A 22,935-nucleotide genomic window follows, 5' to 3' on the forward strand; every position below is an offset into this window, starting at 1 on the left:
TGAACGAAATTAATCCGCAGCCCTCCATTACGACACGCCTCATCGCCTGCGTTGCGTCCGTGCGTTAAACCCTACAATCAATCAATGCACAAGCGTTTTCGAAATGGCACTCACATGTGTTGACGCCCATGACTGCCATCTTGCGCGCGCCATCCCCATTGTGACTGTGCGCGATAACGGCAACTCTCTAGAATCACATCATCCTGTATTTACCAGCATCACGCTGAGGAAGGAGGAGAGGCAGCCATCGCGCTTGATATCGCCTCAATCATGGTGTAAGCTATTGTGAGCGATTTGGAAACAGCTCTCGTGCACTGGCGGGATCTTCAAAATTCACTGGATGTCCAAAACAGCGCTCCGCATCTTACGCTCGGTGCCGGATGCGTGATTGACAAACCTGGCCTCCTAGACGCACCCCCACTATCGCCATCTCCTGGTTTGCTTGGAACAGAACATTCTATTCTATTGCGCAAGTGCTGAACGTACCGTAAAGGTATAACATAGAGGCTTCGAAAACCACGCGGTTTAAATAGTCATAACCGTTCGAAAGGCGCGAACCGATGGAGCCTGTCATACATCTCGCCGCTGTTCAGCGCAAAAAAAAAAAACTGCTGGTACATTTGTGGAAAAATCTGTGCATATGACTAGCAGCCCATACACCCATTTAGTTAGGAACGTCCGTTGGGTTGGTTTTTACGACAGTAAGAGAAAAAAATTCCCTCGCACTTCCCCGAGGGGGAGAGTGTGTAAGTGCGAATGCACGGTTGTTGATTGCACGATTACGGTGGATATCGTGATCTTAATGAGTAGTCGAGAAATTACACACACGCACACAACTACAAAGAAAGATATTTCACTCGTTATTGCTGGTACCGTTGCCCGGTCCGCCATCATCGTTATCGAGATGCAGGACCAGCGACCGCTCTCGACGACGGCGCGCGCTCGACTAATACCCTCCCGAGCCACGCGGCCGCTACACGAGCGCCCTCACGCGTCGGAATGCGGAGCGGCCGCTACGCAAGCGAGAGCTCTCCCGCCCGAAGTGGAGAGGAGGCGCCCAACACCCGCAGTCAGTGAGCGGAGAGAGGAGGAGGAGAGTAGCGCCCGCCGTTACGGCGAGGGCTACACGAGCGCCCTCACGCGTCGGAATGCGGAGCGCCCGCTACGCGAGCGAGAGCTCTCCCGCCCGAAGTGGAGAGGAGGCGCCCAACACCCGCAGTCACTGAGCGGAGAGAGGAGGAGAGTAGCGCGCGCCCATCTCCCCCCGTTGCTAGGGGAGACGAGGAGCGCGCGCACCCGCAGCTGTTGCTATGCGGACGACGGCGGCGGACGATTCAGGCTCGCTTAAGAAGTGCATTCGCACTTAAAAAAAGGCCGCGAAAAAAAAAACGTGTTCCAGACTGCGAAGTAAGGCGCCCGCATGTGCGAGGCAGGGGCGCGCGAGCTCTGCGAAGGCGGGAAATTTCAATTGCATTGCACCAACCTCCGTTCAATTCATCAAGAGAGGAGTGAGGCAGGGAGGTGAAGAGCGTGATGGGTGGTAGCAGTGAACGGATAATGGCGCCAGGGCCCGTTGTGGCGAACCACTGCTCTGCACTTCCGAGAGCCTTCAAATTTTATTTACATTGAGTGGAACGGCTTTCATTTTTACATAATACCGACAACTTATCTCTACAACATGTCCTGTTTAGGTCAATCGTTCACATGCCGCTCGAAAATAAGGATAGTTTGGTATGTTTCGGGGTGCTTCAGCTTACCAACCCGTTTTAGATGCGAAGCATCTCATGCTCAGGGCTGTGTCCCTCCCTCCCGTGTCGTTGTCGTTGTCCGCCGTACGTACACCCACTGCGCATGCCTGGCCAGGCACCGCTGATGATGATTGTGGCAGGATGCCCCTAGGGATTGGCAAACCAAAGAATCCATCACGAGATAGCTTCGCGTTCAACCACCGTCGTCATCTTCCCGTAGAAGAGCCCTGAGTACCACACCCCCACTGCGTATGCCTGGCCAGGCAACGCTGATGATGATTGTGGCAGGATGCCCCTAGGGATTGGCAAACCAAAGAATCCATCACGAGATAGCTTCGCGTTCAACCACCGTCGTCATCTTCCCGTAGAAGAGCCCTGAGTACCACACCCCCACTGCGTATGCCTGGCCAGGCACCGCTGATGATGATTGTGGCAGGATGCCCCTAGGGATTGGCAAACCAAAGAATCCATCACGAGATAGCTTCGCGTTCAACCACCGTCGTCATCTTCCCGTAGAAGAGCCCTGAGTACCACACCCCCACTGCGTATGCCTGGCCAGGCAACGCTGATGATGATTGTGGCAGGATGCCCCTAGGGATTGGCAAACCAAAGAATCCATCACGAGATAGCTTCGCGTTCAACCACCGTCGTCATCTTCCCGTAGAAGAGCCCTGAGTACCACACCCCCACTGCGTATGCCTGGCCAGTCACCGCTGATAATGATTGTGGCAGGATGCCCCTAGGGATTGGCCAACCAAAGAATCCATCACGAGATAGTTTCGCGTTCAACCACCGTCGTCATCCTACCGTAGGGGAACCCTGAGTAGTATGCGAGGCATTCCTCCTCTCCTCTCCGACACTTCTCTCCTTTACGAAGCTCCTCTCCTCTCCGGGATTGCGCAACGAATGGCAACACCTGCGGCTCCGCGCGCGATAATGCCACAGAACAGGGAGGATTTTAGAGAAGCAAAGGTCTAGCTTTGCCTGTAGTGCCAGAAAAAGCGTAGTGGCGGCGTCGTGAACTACCCAGTACGCCCGCTTGATGGCGCTGTAAACACGGCTTTGTAAACATGGCGGATGCTTTTTGCACAGGCCGCTTGAGCTCCTTAATAACATGGCTGCCCTCGCACGGCGGCCGCCGGCTCGCTGCTCCACGGCCGGACTCGACTCTCCTCCTCCCGCGCGCGAAAGGGGCGCCGAGTCCGGCCGTGGCTGCTCCTGCTGGTTCCTGGCTGGCACGCTGGTCGCGTGTTTACTTGCGCCGCGCTAGTGAAGTGATGGGCCTCTTCGATTTTCCACTTCTGGCTCCCCGCGGGCTGCCCGCGGGTAGTCCGAGGATTCCCCGAGGCCATAGGGATACACGGGAAAATCGAATGTTGGACTGCTTCTCGGGGAGTCCGCGGTGAGCCCGAGACTGTAAATCGAAGAGGCCCGATGTTACGCCAGGTGACCAGATGGCCTCGACTGGCACAGACCACAGTGAGCAGCAAGTGAGAACAAATCGTTTATTGACATCCGCAAGTTTACAGAGGCCAGGACATCATTTCATTTCGACCGCTGCAATTGTACGTCGCTTTCATGACAACATTTTTTTTTCCATAACAACTCGTTGACTTGCGCTAAGATTTCGAACGAAGGGCACGAATGAGGTATTGACGGCGACAACGGTTTCGTTTGCACCGTCTTTCTAGCGGAGTGCATAACACTCACCTTCTGTTGGAAGAATCAAATATTCTGGCCTCGACAGCTGTCTTCCGATGCGGAATTTCCCACATTTGTCACTCAACAAGCACTCAATTCCCGTGTTTTGCCAGTCCTCTCAACAACTGATGGACGCAAAAGCACATAACAGCAATAACAGTCACGAAACCAGTGCTCCGCGCACATTGAAACGGTGGGCCGTTGCAGCGGTTTCAATTTGAATTGCCGGCTTTGTGGTTGCGAATTCAGAAACGAGGTGGTGCACCAGTCGGCTGTTCGTAAAAAGTTGCGTACATTTTTGCTCAACGGATGTTTGATGCGGAACTTGTTAATAATATTTTTAAACAACACATTGTAAGCGAACTGTGTTGGCTCTTTGAGTCACAGAATGAATGTTTTGTATTCTATACCAAAAGTAACCTTTCGCTTGAGCCGTCTGGTGGACTTGATGGTCGAAAAGTGCCCTGTAGGTTGGTCACGTGGGGCGTCGATTTTTACGCCGCCTATAGGGAAACCAGGGAACGTCCAAGCTTGCGAGCCCTGATAATGCGAAGCAGCTTAGGGTTGGAGACGCGACGGTAGCCGCTGCATACTCCGCTGGGAGCGCCACCGTAGCTCCGCGGTATAAATGACGTGCGCGCGCGCTCCGCTCCCGTTATTCTTCTCCCGCAACGCCGCGATCGAACTGAAAACTAATGGGAACTCGAGTCGACCCCATGGCTGCTTCGCATACTACTCAGGGTTCCCGTACGGGAAGATGGTGAAATTTTTTTTAGTTGTTTGATTCATCTAGCACTACATGAAAAAGAGGCAAACCTAGAACGCGTCTAGGCGGCTGGGTTGGTCAAATACGCATCCCGACCATTCGTATGTGCGACGTGCAAATAATCTAGACTCCAGCCTATGCATCTGTCCCAGGCCACGAGATAGCTCATGAGGAGGCCCGAGGTTTCAGTTACCGGGATTGCCCTGACGACGCTACTGGCTCGAACAGGGCTCTGGGGTGGTGACCTTACCGGGACGTCACTGAACACTATCGTAGGGAACGCTCCAAATACCCAGCAGGGAATTCCACGCTTATCAGACCTAAATATGTAGGCTGGCGTCAGCTACCGGCTAATTCATTCCACAATCGCGCAACCTTCAGCCACAATTTATCCCGAATTATGCAAGGATCACTGCAAGTGAAGCACACAGCGAGCCACGCCCACTCGGACATGATTTGGGCTTGTAATGCTCAGCCGCGAACTTCGCAAACACATTTACCCATTAGCCTTGCGAGGGAGTGGCAGACCATTTTGCTTAGCAATGAAACGCAGATCCATGTCGTCCAACTGGCCGATGATTCAGCTCGCGCCCAAGGGCTAAAGGCCGCCATCTCAGGGGAAGGACTCCAGGAAGACTCCCACTTCACCGACCTCCTTTCAGACAGTTTTGGGCAAAATAAAGTTATCAGCAGTAGCTTTTTGTGCCCGTATTACTGAATTTGGGAAAGTTGTCATAACAAAGGCTGTCTTGGGCAGGGGAATTCTTTTCGCTGACCTTGCTTAGTGCAGAAAGTCTGGCTACCGTCTGCGACAAAATAAGGTTCTGCAAAAGAAACCACATAGCCTTGACGTTCCTGTGCTATTTAACATAGCCCTGACTGGTCTCCCTCCGCTCCTGGCTGCCGTACCAGGCATACGCCATGGATTATATGCGGACGATATTACCATATGGACCATTCATGGATCAGTAGGGGACATGGAGAACAATCTACAGCAGGCGGTTGACATAGTCATTCAATATGCACGGCAGTGTGGCCTAGAATGCTCGCCGCAGAAATCGGAGCTGCTGATCGTCTCAGGAAAGACGAAACTCTCTCCTGGGTCGCCAACCATCTCCCTGCACATGGACGGACATGTAATTGTTCCGACTCCACAGGTCAGAATTTTAGGGCGGATCGCTCGAACACCCAACTGTTCAATAGACTTAAGAACACCACAGAGCAAGTATCGCACTTGATCCGTAGGATTAGTACCAAGACGAAGGGCATGCGAGAGGAGGATGTACTCAGGCTGGTTCAAGCCTTCGTCGTGTATAGGGTCACTTACTCCCTCCCCTACGCCATACTCTCCAAGACCGAAAAGGACAAGGTGGAAGCCCTTATACGCAAGGCGTACAAACTAGCATTAGGACTACCTGTTACCACCTCAACACAGAAACTTTTGCGGTTGGGAGTCCACAATACCTTAGATGAATTACTGGAAGCCCAGAATTTGAGCCAACTCTTACGCCTGAGCTCTACCCCTGCCAGTAGAGCCATTCTGTCTCAACTACACCTGCGCTCTCCTCTGCAATACCCGCAGGCGGATGCGACTCAGCTTCCCGATGAGGTTCGCAAGTTCATTGATGTGGCCCCACTACCACGCAACATGCATCCGACACATCACGAGGCTCGTAGGGAAGCCAGAGCGAAAGCTATTCTTAATCAATACGGCCGAAACTCTGCCACAGTCTATACCCTAGCAAAAATTCTGATAGAAACTTGTATTAGTCTTATACATTTTTGTATTAGGTGTATAAGACATGTATTAGTCTTATACAAACTTGTATCAGTTTTATACGTTTCATATACAAGTTGTATTAGTCTAATACAAATGCACCTATTAGTTTGTATTAGTTTACAAATACTAATAGATCTGATAGACCTGAGTCTAATACGAACTAATAGAGACGTATTGGTTTTAATAAAAACTAATACAAATGGACCCGCAAAGTGCGATTTCCTGAATTTTTATTTTTTCTGGAAAATCACAAGCCAAAAAAGGTTGAAATGATCGCCCTTGAGCAATAATGTTTATTTATTATATTATTATGAAGCGTTTTGTTCACTAACAAATCTCCGTAAATCTCCAACTAAATTCTTATGCAAAATAGGTCAACTTTTTTTTTTCATTTTCGCTCCTAATAATGCGCTACATTAAGAGCGCTGGTGGGAGCTGGGAGTGCTGCGCCAGCGATAAGCCACCTTACCTGACCTAGCGTCACTAAATAAGCTACGCCTTTATTTAGTGACGCTAACCTGACCTAAAGGCCCTTGATCGGCGTTTAAAGCAGATGATGGGACTTTAACCTGACCGTACCTGCGAGGCTGCAAGAAGAGCAGCAAGAAATCTAGCGAAGCCGAAAAAACTGCAACGAAGTCAAGCCAAGCCGTGCCAATGGTCTTCGTTGGGTAGCCAAGATGGCGACGGTATCAAAGTGCGGCTGGCATGTGTGTACGTTCGGGAAGAAGACGGTTAGAAGGAAGCGGCTTCTAGCGTTATTTCACATCAGACGCGTGTGCATCGCGTCATCTAGAAGTGTTGGAGATGTGTCTAACGCCCGTATAACTTTGGCAAGTATGAACCAGGCCGCAGCGCGATCCATCATGGACCCGTCACCTCGCGGCTCCGGACATCTTTGCTCTGTCTGCTATGCTGTTTAACGAACGCCTGACATCGAAGAAAGCGTGTGCATCACGTCATCCAGAAATGTTGGCGCTGTGTCTAGCGCCCGCCGAACATTGACAAATGTGATCCGGGCCGCCGCCCGACCCATCTTTGACCCGTCACCTCGCCGCTTCGGACTCCTTTGTTCATTCTCAACGGAATGCCTCACGAAGAGACTCCATTCTAATCGCGTGTTGCGGAAGGGTGAATGCCGTTTTGAAGTTGCATCGAAATGGGAATGGTGTTCAATCGGCCATTAATGCGCTCGATATGTACCTACGACTGGACCGCACAGGTTTGACGAGCTTTTCTGATTGCATGCTGCAGCTATTTTGTGGATTCGCATTGCAATTTATTCATTCGTTCTTAATCAGGTTACGAACTTATGTAACATTAAATTATTCAGCCAGATTTCTGTCAGCCAGGGGAATTTGCCTGTGTACCCTGATAATAAAATGTGTTGCCATGTTTCATTGCTTTGTTCGAACTTGCACTGGTTCTGATAGAACTAGTACATTCTGGTCGACCTATCAGACTAATACAGTCTGATAGACCTACCAGACTAATACACACTGATAGACCTAATAGACTAATACAGACTAATAGACCTAATAGACTAATACAGACTGATAGGACTAATAGGCTGATACAAACTGATAGACCTAATAGACTAATACAGACTGATAGGTCTATTAGTGGCAATAAGCATATACGTGTATTAGAATTTGTATCAGAATTTTTGCTAGGGTACAGACGCCGCTTCATATCCCGGGCGAAGAGCTATGACCGCTGTGGTTTCTACTACCGAAAACCTCGTTACATGCGTACCAATCCCCACCATCCACTCTCTGCAGGCGGGGGAAGCGGCCATCTCACTAGCGATTGCACAAACTTCGGCAGAAATAATCATCACAGACAGCCAACAAGCCTGTAGAACCTTCTCCAGCGGTTGCATATCCCGACCTGCCCGAAAAATTCTACTCGAGGCTCCTCCTCGACATCCCGTACGGATTGTTTGGGCTCCAGCCCACTCCGCCGTGTCTGGCAACGAAGCTGCTAATCAGCGTGCCCGAGAGTTGACCCACCGGGCAAGCCAGGAGTTCGGCGAGCAGTGGCAGGTCTCCCCTCTCTTGTCGTTCCACGAAGTCACTCAGCATTACCGTCTGGAACGAATGCTATATCCTCCTGCGCACAAAAGCCTCACCAAAGAACAAGAGCGCCACCTCCGAGGCATTCAGACAAACACATTTCCCCACCTCACTAGAGCCCACATTCTGGCCCCCACCCTGTACTCCTCGCAATGCCGCTTCTGCGAGGCTCCGGGCACCCTCTACCATATCATGTGGGGCTGTGATAAGAACCCCCCCCCCTACCCCCTCCTGTCCTGCCCCTCCCCTGAGCACTGGGAGAGAGCACTGTCCAGCTCGGACCCTGACGACCAGCTTTGGCTGGTGCAGCGAGCCCAAGAAGCCGGACGGACTCAAGGGGTCCTGGAATGAAGACTCTTCCCCAGGGCTGACAGCTTCAGATACACGTTTATTCCTCCTCCTCCTCTGCAAAAGAACGAAGAGACGCACGCGCCGTCGCACGGAGTATGATCATCAAAGTGAAAGAAGAGATAGATGATGATTGAAAATTGAGCAAGCACTTAAAGGGGCCCTGAGATGGATCTCAAAGTGTTTTTGTTTGTGTCAGAAAACTACTCTATAGTTCTTGTAGAAACAAGTCCAAAAATAGTAAGCATATTCGCTCACGCTAACAAAAGTTATTACCCCGATGAGACAGAACTATTTGTTGGCTCGGCGGCGTGCGATGACGACATAGTCCGACCTCGTCCGAGGCGAAGCACTCATTTCATGGTTGGCCACCGGAATGTCCGCGATTTTTGACGGCGGCGGTCGTTGGTTTACAGCGTCGTCGTTACCATGGTTACTTCAGCGAGTGGGTCGCACATGAGACGACGACGCCCCCCCCCCTTCTTTTTTTAAGCTACCTTTTCAGTCCTAACGGACTTTGAGTAGGAGATACTGGTGATTGCGGAAGTCGACCTTGCATGCGCGAGAGTTTCCGTGAACGATAACTTATTTTTATCGTCGCTACATAGCGATACAGAGGCTAGAATTTCTAGCGAATGTAGTAACGAGCCCCCTGCGCCGGCGAAATGTATGCTGGCGTCTTGATTAGATTACCGGAAAGTTCCGAGTGAACGCCCTCCCCCAAAACATTGCCACATCGCCACCCCCTTTTACGGGTGAAATATTCAATTTACTGAAAGACGCGCCCACCCCGTAAAATCCATGGCTTTAGCGCGAATGAATGAACAAAACAAACCCGAATAATCTCTTCATGTCTAGATGGAGTCACTTATTCGTCCTTTCCGCGCTTGACCCGAAAGTTCGCCCATCTCGTATTTTTCACTTGATATCACTGTACTTAAATTCCTTCTTCCGTTCTTCCGGAATTTTACGGCACAGCAAATGCGCTGCGCTCGGCGCTTCATGCAAGCAATCTTAGTTGATGTTTAATACATTCTTGCTAAATGATGATCAGGAGCACGATAAATGACAATTTTTTCAGAATGAGCGAGCAAAATCTCCACCCCTACTTCAGCCTCCCACGCTTCCAATGGTTCAGATGCCTTCATGAACTAGCATAGCGCTTTTATGCTTTTAAAATCGCGTTGGGCAAGGTAATAGGTAACTGCGGAATCATTTTATATCGAAATATTTAGCGGTGGCGTGAATTCTGGCATAGAGTTAGGAATTCTGGTTAATGCAATACTTGGTCCTAATTGTTACCACTTGATGGCGGCGTCAACGTCATGTTTTCTATTTTTTAAGCCTTACAGCAGAAGTAAGAAAATTGTTGTATTTTGTGAGTTCAATCTAAAACGTCCAAGATTCAAGCTATTTCAAGCGTAAGCGAACAGTTCTGGGCAACACACTTTTCTGTCCTTTGCTTTAAGACAAATTCGCCAGATGTCGCTACTTGGCAGAGCCGGTAAGCCGGAGTGCAGAAACCGCAGAGTGCAATCCTTTCGTTTTCAGCGGCAAACGGCTACTCTTGCTTCATTTAACACGGTAAACGGTAAAGCGCGCTAAGGACACTAGGCAACAGGTTCATTCAGAAGGCCGGTGCAGCAAACCACTTTCCTGCGATCATGACTTGATGGGAAGCAATGAAATGAAACTCTTTGGCAGGAGTTGCCGTTACGGGATGCGCATGCTCTTGCCCTTGTCGCGACCGCCGCAGAGAATCAGCTGCGACAGCGTTTGGGCTTGAACTGATTTATTCGGCCCGCGTGAGCGCACTTGAGCGTGCGCCTCGTGATCACGAGCAGTGCCCGGAGTCGTCCAAGCGCTGCGTGCGGAGCTCCGCCTTCGTCGTCGGCGCGGCGCTCCCTTGGCGCGCCGTTCTGAAACAACGTCGAGGCTACGCTCGAAACACAGATGGTGCAAAGAATCCTTTCGGGTACAGCGTCCAAGAAAGCAAATGCAAAGAAAACTGATGATACTCTAACACCAGACACGGAGCGCTGAGCGATCACGCTGGCTGCAAGCGTCGTTGCTCCTGCGCTTACTGTATCCTTCCGCCGAGAACGGAGGAGCGTCAAGCCCGGTTTGGCCCGGTGTGTAAGTGCTTTACACTCCGGTATAAAACAAATATGTGTGACTGTGTAAAAGCACCCACACACAAAAGATGTTTTTTGTAGCTTTCTGATGTTTTTACGCTCGTGAAAAATTGATTAAATCAAGAGCGCACTATTACGTCACGATTAGTTCAAGAAATAGCCGTTGTGCTCCGATACCATCGACCCCCCAAAAAACCCCATCTCAGGGGCCCTTTAACAGCATCCCCACGTATAAATCCTTCCTCTAGGTTTATTCTATTTATAAATATAACTGCAGCCCTGCAAGAGCGGAAATCATAGCATGCATACGGGAACAAGTGTTCTTACCGCGTCGCATATGTAACGCCAGTAACACGTCTGCAATGAGACGTTTATATTGCAATAACTAGTGTAAAACACGACGCTTGCTCAGGAATTTCAGCGTGCAGGGCATTATTTCCATCCGCAATATTTTTCACGTTAGTACCAAACCCGTTTTCTCAAAAAGGAATGCAGCGCCTGGCATACTTGCTGGAGGTGGCCGACCGTCCTACTGGCCAGTCGCCTCTAATTTGCGCGTGGCTCCTCCTCTTCGTCAAAGGCATCATCATTAGCATCATCTGCAGTTCCAGGGAACGCTGCTGATCAGGCTTAGTCGCTCTGTCCTTTCAGCGAGCCGCAACCATGGCGATCAATATCCCCGGCCTTCTCGCGATCATTTTCTTCTATCTCGTCATCTTGGTGGTGGGAATCTGGGCCGGACGCAAGACCAGCGAGAAAACGAAGGACTCGAAAGACGTGACCATGGGCGAACAGTCAAACATCATGCTGGCCGGGAGAAACATAGGCCTCTTCGTCGGCGTCTTCACCATGACCGGTAAGCCAGACCACCCGCACTCTTTATTTAAGGCGCTTTTTTATCACTCTGCGAGCATCCACTAGCATCCTGTATTGGTGTTCTTGTTAGTGGGAATAGAGTTATGGCGACACAACCTCTAATTTGAATGTCCGGTAGGATCACGAGGTAAAAATGTAGTACATAGGAGGTGCAACTACTTATTGCGGCGGGCGCGGGCGAGCGACCAGGTTATAGAGAGTTTCAGCTAACCGTTTCTGACGATCTGCTCCGCTGCCGCCGGCCCGCTCAGCGCGGCCGGAGCGTCAGCAGCAGAAACACTTTTACCTACCGTAATTACCCGATTCTAACGCGCCCCCGATTCTAACGCGCACCCAATTTTCCAGGCAAAAAAAAAAACTAAAAAACTAAAAAACTTCACCTCCGATTGTAACGTGCAAGGAACTTTGTGAGCAAGAAAAACGAATGCGAGAGAAACGGGCGATTTATTTCCCGGAGTAATCTCACTCATCTCACTCCTCGTCGCTCTCCGAGAGCTCCTTGTCGCCTTCCGCTGACCGCAACATCTCGTCATCGGTGTCGTCAAGCGCGTTGGCGATGCCACGCTCCTGCACGAACGTTCAACAATAGTCGATGGGATCGTGGCCCACGCCTCGCACGCCCATCCCGCGAGCTTCTCCAGAGGCGTACGCTTCAGCCAACCGCTCGTTGTCAACGCGTGGGAGCCGCTCGTAAGCCGCGGAAGCAGCTCACCTTCGTTGCCGCTGCTGTCATTGTTGTTATCAAGCGCGCAAGTGGAATAATTTGACGATTTGTGTGAACACCGATAGAAAAGCCTAGGCGCCTAGATCGGAAAAATTGGTAAAAGCTTTGGCGCCATCTAGAGATAGTGATGGCGATGGGTGAAACAAAATTTCAGCTGTATCGGCAGTTTCGGTTTCGTATCCGATTCTAACGCGCATGCGATTGCGGGAAAAAGGTGCGCGTTAGAATCGGGTAAGTACTGTAAGCGATAACCGTGTTTCGCTGGGCGGGGCATCGATCTCGTCGCTGCTCGTGTCCCTGTGTGCGTGTAAACCAAGACGTCATCCAAAGGAAATATGAGAGTTAGTATTTTAGGCACTCCAATAGAGCAAAGTGCCGTGTTTGTTGCCTTATTTCACCAGATCTTTATATAATTTAGTGGCTGATATGATATTATGTTACTCAATAGTTATTAAAAAGAGCCCTTCAACTTTCGAATAGCCCAGGCAAATCTGTCTGTCTCGGAGGTGCATAAAAGTAGGCCCGCGCTTCGGTCAACGTTTTTCGCTTGCGTTCTAAACGTCGTTAACATGGGTGGCACCTTTACCTATCCGGAAGCGCTTTCGCGGCGTCGTGGCTCGTGTTTCAACTGAAGAAAAGGAGTTCGCCGTAGCGCGCTCGCCTCACATGGGGCAGCCATTTAAAATTATTCGCGGTAGCGTGAGCTGCCGCGACGGTCCGCGAAAAGGCCCCGCCTAGCGGAGCGGGGCCCCGCTCCGGCATAGCCGTTAGCCCGCTCGTGCGTCACTCATGCCAATGGCACTCCCGCTTGCTATCTGAGCGGAGGGTACCGTGAGAAACGGTCAGCTAAAACTCTGTCACAATGAAAACCAACGCGGACTACAAAGTTTCGTAGCTGCGACGGCGAAAAAGAGGGTGGCGGAACCTGATGGAAGAAATGACAGCGGCCACGATTCATGCCAGGGCTGCGCAGTGGAACGCCGATCGTGGTGGCCGCGCAGTGTTTTAAATGCAGAGCATTTCTTTAACTCACGATGTCACCCGTTCTTGGCGTCCGTAGTTGTCCGCATCGCTCGCCTCGACATGCCCGGCTCAGACGTTTCGCTATCGGCGCGATCAACATTCGATAGCGCGCCCAGGCACGTTTCAAGGACACTCTCTCCCCTCTCTCGGACTCAACGTGCGCCGAGGCTGCCAATTTTACTGCTGACGAGCGCTCTCTCGTCAGCAGTTGCCACAAGTGCAACAACATTAACGTAACGCAAACTACTTAACGTCGTGCGCCCCCGGAAATGCTCTGCATTTGATCGTGCCCCTCACGAGGGGGATGTTTCACTGCGTCGCCATGCCGCCATGCGAACAGTTTGACACGCTTTAGTTTCAGTTCCGTATCTCCCCGCCGCGGCCGTGGAGAAAAGGCGGCCGGCCGCGACTCTCGCCACCGCGGCGCTGCGGTTGCGAGTTGCGCTAGGAAAGCGAGCGTCGTCTGCTAGCGGAACGCGTTCCGCTCGGCATCGCCACCTCTGGCTGCGCACTGCAAAAGAAATAACTTTTTTCCACGACTGCTCCCGTAGCTTGACCTGGGCCAAGCGCTTGTGGCGTTATCTGGCCGCCCTAGGAATCGTCGTTTCCCACTTTGTGTTGTTCTTAATCTGTAGGTCGGACGTATCCGCGGCCTTCTGTGCGCTTCCTGTGATTTGATATCTACAGCTAACTGAATGCGTCCTTGATCGGTTTTGCGCTGTCATGACGTGCTGCGCTCGTGTATTTGGAGAACATTTCACAGCCCCACTGTGGTGAAACCCGGAGCCTACGCGGCAACGTACCGTATCTCGCTTTTTATTGCCCTAGAATCTAAAGCCGGATGCGGGATGGGTTCAGTTCTCATTTTGCTCCCCCGCCAAGTGATTGGGAGATAGGAGTAGACGCACCGCCGCTCAGCGCCCCGGGCTCCCCCTCCACATTTTCGCTCAGAGGTGTGAGAAGATAGGGAGGAGGGGGAGCTTTGTCTTGCAACCCCTTACTTTTGAATTATGGCCAAGCGAACGGAAAACTAGGTCATTGCGTGATGAATTACGACCGTTGGAAATTTTGGCCATGTATCCTGTATTTTTATATTGTTTATTCGATCGTACTGCTTTGTTTTGTATATTCGGACGTATACTGTTTAAGAGAAGTGATGGGGCGGGAAAATTTGAAATCTAACGGTCCCCAGTCGACCGGTGGCTATACTCGGGAACAAGTTAAGAATGGCATCAGCTCATGTACGGTATCACTCCGCCAAAGCGACGGAACCGGATGTCAACGGGCGCGCGCGTTTTGAAAGGAGATTGCTATGAATGCATAATATCACCTGCCTTTTCTCACGTAGTTTATTTGTCGCCACTGCAGTAGTTTATAAGCATATTAAGTCCCAAAAAAACGGGAAAACGGATCGTGCCATGTTCAAAATATTCCCAGTAAAGCACTACTTGCGTCGTGCGGAGTAGCATCCGGCTGCGGTGATGAGACACAGCGGCAACTTCCGTTGCCGTTCTTAAGCTGTAACCGGGTATAGTGGGCGAGGGAGTTCTAGGTGAACCAGAACATGACTAAAAATGTGAAACTCCGGTACATGGGCTGTCTGTCGTGGTGACATGAAGGTACATTGATGATACGACACGATGACGACGGTGTATTCAGCTCATGGATGAGTTGACAAGCACCAACGTCCTTTACTGCGCTCCGTTACTCCGTTTCTATAAATTCTGTAGCAGTGCCGCCCTCTATGAAGAGGCGGAGAAATCGTTATCACTGCCCACGCTTCCACCCATAGTGTTAGGATGCCTCGATGCCAGCGCCGCCGTACAGGGTGGAGACACCCTTTGTACGGTCCCGTGGGGTCAACGTGCTCAACGCGTTGTTCTTTTCGTTTCCCACGAGACGCAGCAACGCCAAACAGATACGATGATTCAAGCTTCGCCAGTAAACCGCGTTGCGGCGATAATTTTAGCGCGGTTTCGATACAATGACTTGCTTCGGCACCGAGCGAGTGACCCAAAATGGCGGGGCGAGCGTATACGTGTCTCCACCCTGTACGGCGGACGCGTGAATCAAGGCACCCTACATGATGATGATGATGATGATTAGTGGCTTTCCCTTTGAATCGGGGCGTCGGTTGTCAGCACCCGACTTGCCTGTTTTATTACGTTTACTTGCCCTACTCCCAGCTAACCTATAGATTTGCTTCCTCCCTCCCATCTCTCCCTCTTTTCTGTTTTAAACTCATCGCCCCCACCCCCCTTTTTTCTCCCCTCGCTGTTCTAAATTCTCGTCCGCATGATTACTCCGCCTTCGTACCCATCCCTTCCCTACTTTTCCTCCACCACCACTCCAGTCGCCTCTTCGTCACCTCTATGGCCTTGAAGTTGAGGTCCCCCCTCGCCCCAAATCCCAAATCCTCCGCCAGCGTCGTTTCCCCCTCACCCCGCGGTGGCCGTATCTCTGTGCAGCTCCTGACAATATTGTCTATAGTTTCCCGATCACTGCCGCAGCATGCACACGTTTCATCCTGCTGCCTGTAGCTACCCGTGTATGCCCGGGTTCTCAGGCACCCTGCCCGTGCCTCGAAGAGCAACGCACTGCCTCTCGTATTGCCATAGAATCCCTCCTTCTTAATTTCCCGTTTCTCTCCCCTATAAGTCTCCAGGGTTTTTTTCGCTTCCATTCTCTCTGCCCACTTCGTCGTCTCTGCTGCCTTTACCTGCTTTTTAACTGTTGTGTAAACCCCGCTGTCCCCTACCGACTTTCCGTACCGCTTGGTCAGCTGTCTGGTCCTCCGTCTCCACCGCGTGTCCACGCTCCTCAAATACAGGTACTTAAACACCCTCGCGCCCCATTTTTCGTCCAGTCGCTCCTCAAACTTTATCTTGCTCTGCGCCTCCCTCGCCTCGAAAGACGACCAGCCCATATCCCCTTGTACCGCTTCATTTGTAGTTTTACTGTGGGCCCCTAGGGCCAATCTGCCTACCGCCCTCTGATTTACTTCCAGGCTCGCTTGGGTCTCTGACTTCATGCACAGAACCGAATTAGCGAAAGTTAATCCTGGTACCATGACCCCTTTCCAGACTCCCCTTACCACCTCGTATTTGCTGTATCCCCAGAGGGCTCTATGCTTCATTATAGCCGCGTTCCGTCTTCCTTTCGTCTTAAGGTGAGCCTCATGCGCCTGCGTGTAATCTTCGCTGTTGTTCAGCCATACTCCTAAATATTTATACTCTTTCACCAATGGTATTTCTACTTGCTGCACTGATACTGTTTTGTGCTCCTCGCCGTCATTAAAGACCATGATCCCCGATTTTTCTCTGCTAAAGGATAGCCCTAGGTGCGTCGCTTCTTCACCGCATATATCCATCAAGCCCTGCATACTTATCCGGTTGTCCGCCATCAACAATATGTCGTCTGCATACATTAATCCCGGAACCCGTTGTTCCACCACCTGCCCGTTTTTCATGTAGGATAAGTCGAACCCCATCGTGCTGACTTCTAGCTTCCTTTCAAACCCCGTCATGTAGATCATGAACAGCCGCGGAGAGAGAGGACATCCTTGTTTCAGACCCTTGTAGGTGTATACAGGCCTATTGTATGTTACCCCCTCCCACACTATTTGCACTTGGTTCTCCCGGTATAGCTCCCTGAGTAAGCTAATGAATTCTGCCCCAACTCCCTCGTCCTCCAGGATACTCCAAAGCCGCTCCCTGTCTACATTATCATACGCCGCTTTAATGTCCAGAAAGGCTAACCACAAAGGTCGGTTTTGCATCTTCGCCACCTCTATGCATTGGCTTACCACGAATAAGTTGTCGTCTAGTCTTCTGTCCTTTCGAAACCCATTTTGAAGCTCCCCTAATATCCTATTTTCTTCCACCCACTGCTCTAGTTCGAACTTCACTGCCTGCATTGCTAACCTGTACAGCACTGACGTGACGGTTACTGGCCTATACGAGCTCGGGTTTGTCCTGACTCCTTTGCCCTTGTACACTAAGTTCATCCTGCTCATTTGCCACGCGGCCGGTATTGCCTTTTCTTCTATCCTTGTTCTGATGGCTTGCAGTAGCTTTCCCTTGCTCTTCGGTCCTAACTGGTTAATCAACTCCATCGGTATCCCATCCGTGCCTGCTGCGGTGTTCTTGGGGACCTTTTCCTCTGCTCTTTTCCATTTCAGCTTGTCCCCATCTATCTCCAGACCTTTCGGCCTACCCGCCGCGACCTCTCTGTGTCGCTGCGGGGCCTCTTCATCCACCATAGTGTTGGCAAACACTGACACCTGGCGTAGAAAATACGAACTATAAAACTGCCTGATACTACAACGCGCATGATACGTTCGCTCGGTACAGTCGACTCTCGATAGCTCGAAGTCACTTAATTAACATTTTTGCTCAGAGGTGATGTGCTGGTATCGGCAATTTTGCATGCAATCGAACAGAAAACATGTCTAGATAACTTGGAGCTCAAATTCATTACATGGGTAACTGGAAGTTATTTCGAACAAAAAGCATCAAGGTGGCCGCCATTTCTCGATAAAATTCAAACTTTTCCAGCGCGAAAACAGCACCGTGTTCTGTACTGATCGCAGCTGAGGCAGCACAGGTCAGCAGGCTGGTTGAGACTCGCACCGACGTACGCATCTCTCTTTCTCTTAATTTTGAGGTCATCAACCTTTTAAGGGCAGAGCACTTTAGGGGCTCGCCTTGTCGTCGTAGCTCACTCGCTGGACCCAAGTAGAACAACACGGTGTTCCGTCGTAAAGGCTGTCGTCGCGGCGTAACACAGAGGCTTCGAAACCCAAGCGGTTTGTATAATAATAAGCGTTCGAAACTCGGGACACCGCTGTCGATTGTCCTACATCTCCCCGTTGTTTAGCGCAACGAAAACTGCGGGCACATTTAATGCAAAATATACGTAATTAATTGGCGTATTCAGACGTATTGGCGGCGGCGGTTTTGACCTGTGACGCAACAGGGGGTGCTAAGAATCCCTGGAACCGGACAGGCCGCCATTGGTATCTGAACCTGGCAACGTTTAACGCGAGAACTTTCGAGAACACCTCTAGACGCGAGGCGCGTCTAGAGGTGTTGTTCGAAGAATTAAAGGGCATTAAATGGGATGTCATAGGGCTTAGTGAGGTTAGGAGGACAGGTGAAGCCCTTATGGTGCTCAAAAATGGGCACGTGCTTTGTTACCATGGCCTAGTGGACAGGAGAGAACTGGGAGTGGGATTTCTAGTCAATAAAAGCATAGCTGGCAACATAGACGAATACTATAGCATTAAAGAAAGGGTAGACGGTCTTGTGATTAGGCTTAGTAAGAGGTGCAAACTCAAGGTGGTGCAGGGCTGCGCACCTACATCCAGCCACGACGACCAGCTAGTTGAACGCTTCTATGAAGATGTGGAATCGGCCATGGTTAAAGTAAAAACCCAGTATACCGTAGTTATGGGAGACTTCAATGCTAAAGTAGGCAAGAATCAGGCTGGTGACAAGGCAGTTGGGAACTATGGTTTGTGCTATAGAAATAGCAGGGGGGACCTACTAGTCGAGTTCGCAGAACGGAATAATGTACGCATCATGAATACCTCCTTCTGCAAACGGGAGAGCCGGAAGTGGACGTGGAGGAGCCCGAATGGGGAGCATAGAAATGAAATAGGCTTCATATTATGCGATAACCCTGGCGTCCTGCAGGATGTGGAAGTGCTCGGAAGGGTAAGGTGTAGTGACCACCGTATGGTGAGATCGCGGATTAGGCTAGATTTGAGGAGGGAACGCAACAAGCTAGTACGAAAGAAGCCGATCAATGAGCTAACAGTAAGGCATGAAGTTGAAGAATTCAGGATCGCGCTGCAGAACTGGTATTCAGCTCTTACCGAGGAAGCAGAGTTTAGGATACAGGAAGCAACTACAATCTTACACGCATTATCACGGAGTGTGCAGTAGAAGTGGGGGGCACGATGGCTAGACAGAATACTGGGAAACTCTCCCAGGAGACGAAAGATCTAATTAGGAAACGGCAAAGCATGACGATCTCCACCCAAGCTCACAGAATAGAACTAGCGCAGCTTTCAAAATCAATCAATAAGCGTAAAAGCTGACATACGGAAGTATAATATGGAGAGGATCGAATATGCTGTAAAGAACGGAGGCAGCCTGAAAGCAGTGAAGAGGAGTATAGGTGTGGGGAGAAATCAGATGCATGCACTTAAAGCCAAGCAAGGCAATGTCATCATAAATAGGGGTAAAATAGTCAAAGTAGCCGACGAGTTCTATCGAGATCTGTAGAGCAGCCGGGACATCCAGGATAATGCCGAAAGAGGATGTAGTTCGGAGGAGATATACATCCAACCAGTAACGATAGAAGAAGTAAGGAAAGCTTCGAAAGAAATGAAAGGGGGCAAAGCACCTGGTGAAGATCAGATAACAGCAGACCTCTTGAAGGATGGCGCGCACATTGTACTAGTAAAACTGGCAAACCAGTACACGCGATGCTTAATGACCGCAAGTGTACCGGAATCTTGGAAGAACGCGAACATCATACTAATCCATAAGAAAGGTGACATGAAGGACTTGAAAAATTGCAGGCCGATCAGCTTACTGTCAGTCGTCTACAAGGTACTTACGAAGATAATCGCTAACAGAATTTCTGCCGCCTTAGATTTCAGTTAACCTAAAGAACAAGCAGGGTATCGTAAAGGCTATTCAACAATGGACCATATTTACACCATCAATCAGTTGACAGAGAAGTGCGCGGAGTATACTGAACCCCTATATATAGCCGTAATAGATTATGAGAAAGCATTTGACTCGGTGGAAACCTCAGCAGTCATTCAGGCATTACGGAACCAGGGTGTAGATGAGCATTATGTAAGAATACTAGAGGATACCTACAATGGGTCGCCAGCTACCATCATCCTTCATGAGGAGAGCAGTAAAATACCTATAACGAATGGCGTCAGACAAGGAGACACGATCTCTCCGATGTTATTCACAGCATGTTTACCAGAAGTATTCAGAACATTGGATTTGGAACAGGTGGGAGTCAGGGTTAATGGAGAATACCTCAGTAACCTCAGATTTGCTGATAACGTTGCCTTTTAATTAAGTAACTCGGGGGAGTAATTGGAAAGCATGCTTACGGCACTGGACAAACAGAGTAGAACCGTGGGACTGAAAATGAATGTGCAGAAAACTGAAGTAATGATCAATAACCTCGGGACAGCACCGCGGTTTGAGATAGTTGACGAGGCCGTGGAAGTGGTAAGTGAATATATCTACTTAGGCCAAGTTGTGACCCCAGATCCCAACCATGAGGAAGAGATAATTGTAAGGATAAGAATGGGGTGGAGTTCATTTGGCAGGCATTCTCAGATAATAAATGGCAGCCTACCATTGCCCCTGAAAAAGAAAGTGTATGATAGCTTCATCTTACCGATACTCACCTACGGGGCAGAAACTTGGAGGCTCACGAAGAGGGTTCAACTTAAAATGAGGACGACTCAGCGCGCAATGGAACGGAAGATGATAGGTGTAACATTAAGGGACAAGAAAGCGGAGTGGATCATAGAACAAACGCGTGTTAAGGACATATTAGTAGAAATTAAGGAGAAGAAATTGACGTGGGCAGGGCATGTAATGCTAAGGCAAGATAACCGTTGGTCATTAAGGTTACAGGTTGGATCCCTAGAGAAGGCAAGCCTGGCAGGGGGCGGCAGAAAGTTAGATGGGCAGATGAGATCTAGAAATTTGCGGGGATAAATTGGTCACAGTTGGCACAGGACCGAGGTAATTGGAGAATAATGGGAGAGGCCTTTTCCCTGCAGTGGGCGTAGATAGGCTGGTGATAATTATGATATGTAATTAAGCGGAAGTGCCCGCGTTGATTTAGTTAAGAACGCTCGTTGGGCTGGTTTCTACGATAGTAAGCGAAAAGAAGTGGCAGTGCAACGCCGGCACGTGCGGGAGGAAAAGCAAGCACGAAAAGAACAAAACTCCCGCTGGCGCAGTTAGAGGCAGGGGCGCGCGAGCACTGCGAGGCGGGAAATTCGAAATGCGTTCGGTGGTAGCATTGAGCGGATAGCGGCGCTAGAGCCCACTATGGCGAACCACTTCTCTGCACTTCCGACAGCTTTAAGTCTCAATTATCGTGGCAGTCCGTGTCATACGCTAGACTTTGCGAAAAAAGTCGAGATTCTGAACGCAATCAAGAAGGAAAACATGTTGCGTACCAACTTTTCTGGCGTTTTTCCCGCTTTCTGTTTATTTGAAAGTTCGGTTAATTCGAAGTGTTTTCCTATACCCCTGGACTTTGTATTGGCGGAAGTCGTCTGCATTGAATTTAGTAGTGTCTAATGACTATTACTAATACTTTGTTTGCAAGCGGAAGCTCTAGCGTATTTGAAGTGCGCAGCCGCGTTTGAAGGCAGCGTTTATGAACAGCCTCAGCTCGTGATAGCTGGCATGTCAGGGGCGCTACTGGTATCAAGTGTCCGTCCACCATGAAGTGTATGAAGCAGGGAGTAAGAGAAAGGCGAATAGAGAGAGAGAGACAGAGACGGAGAAGGCAGAAGTATAAAAATTGCAGGGAAGAGGGCGGAATTGGTGGAGGGGAGAGCAGATGACGGCAAACGGGTGCAGCAAACAGGAGAGGGGGGAGACGTGGAAGGGTAGGGGGAGGGATAGGGACGGTATCAGAGGAGGGAGAGCATAGAATAGAAGAGTGGGATAGAGACAGCAGGAACGAGATGAAGTGGAGGAGGGTAAGAGAAGTGTAGCGAAAGGGGGTCTGGGAAGGGGATGGCGAGGAGGATGGTTGAGTGGGAATGATTAAATGAAATGTATCAGGATTGCGGGACGAAACGAAGGCGTGGAAGATGAGCGGGCGGTGGTGAAAGCAATTAGGTGAAAGAGTAAACATACCATGCGGAGATGTAAAGGGAAATGATGATGAAAAATGCAGTAGGAGTACGGAGTGATGTAAGAACAGGAATAGGAGGAGGCGAGGTGGATAGAATGGGGAGGGCACATTGGGACGGGAAGGATAGGACAGATAGTTGAGCGAACCGATTGGCTCCATGGAGGATTAAAATATGGTGCAAAGATGGATAGTAGTGAAGTGACAGGAGGGTGTTGCAGACGTAGCCTGCAACGGGAGAATTCAGAAAAGGGTCAAAGAAGAGGGCAGTCGAGGAGAACATGAAGATGGAGGGTAGGACGACGCTCACGCACATCCCCGTTTTATTTGTGCAAAGCAGTATCGAGGACTGTGCATGACATCCAATTACTGTTGCCACCAGTCACAAATTCGGCGGGGAGGTCCGATTGACACCTGGTGCCGTGACACAGTTTCTAGCTTTGGGGGCAAGCGGCACAGGACGGCGAATAAATGGTGCCATGGAGCTCTTGCGGTAGCAAGGACACCCCTACCTCCGTTCATCTTTGGCTCCAGGAATATTCGAAGGAAGATGGTCTGAAGCGCGATTTTGTTTTCACGAAAGCTAATCAGTATTTGGCTGGAGTTTTCTCGTGGCGAACTAGCTAATGCCTTTTGAAACGTGCAGGTGGCTTTTTTGTTTTATCCTAACACTTGTATAACCCCCTACCGTCGCATACACGCGGTGCACGCGGGGGATAATTTTAACTGTTACCGTGTGTAAAGAGATCTGCGTTCCGCGACAGATGCACAGTAGTCAACGTCAGGTCGATTAAACATGCGGGCACCTCGCACTAACTCGATTGTTCCGGCCGCTGGTGA

General features: G+C 50.2%; 1 protein-coding gene across 1 annotated transcript in view; it reads left to right on the forward strand.

The window, feature by feature from the left end:
- Positions 1-11,200: 11,200 nt before the first annotated feature.
- The window catches only part of LOC144175582 (high-affinity choline transporter 1-like), an 84,310-nt gene continuing 72,575 nt past the window's right edge, over positions 11,201-22,935 (forward strand). Inside the window, exon 1 of the mRNA XM_077704643.1 lies at positions 11,201-11,409. Coding sequence (XP_077560769.1) covers positions 11,217-11,409 — 193 coding nt within the window. The 5' untranslated portion in view covers positions 11,201-11,216. The remainder of the gene's footprint in view (positions 11,410-22,935) is intronic.

Source organism: Haemaphysalis longicornis, unplaced genomic scaffold (genome assembly GCF_048455015.1).
Source record: "Haemaphysalis longicornis isolate Haplotype H1 unplaced genomic scaffold, Haemaphysalis longicornis Haplotype H1 scaffold_3, whole genome shotgun sequence".
NCBI lineage: Eukaryota > Metazoa > Arthropoda > Arachnida > Ixodida > Ixodidae > Haemaphysalis > Haemaphysalis longicornis.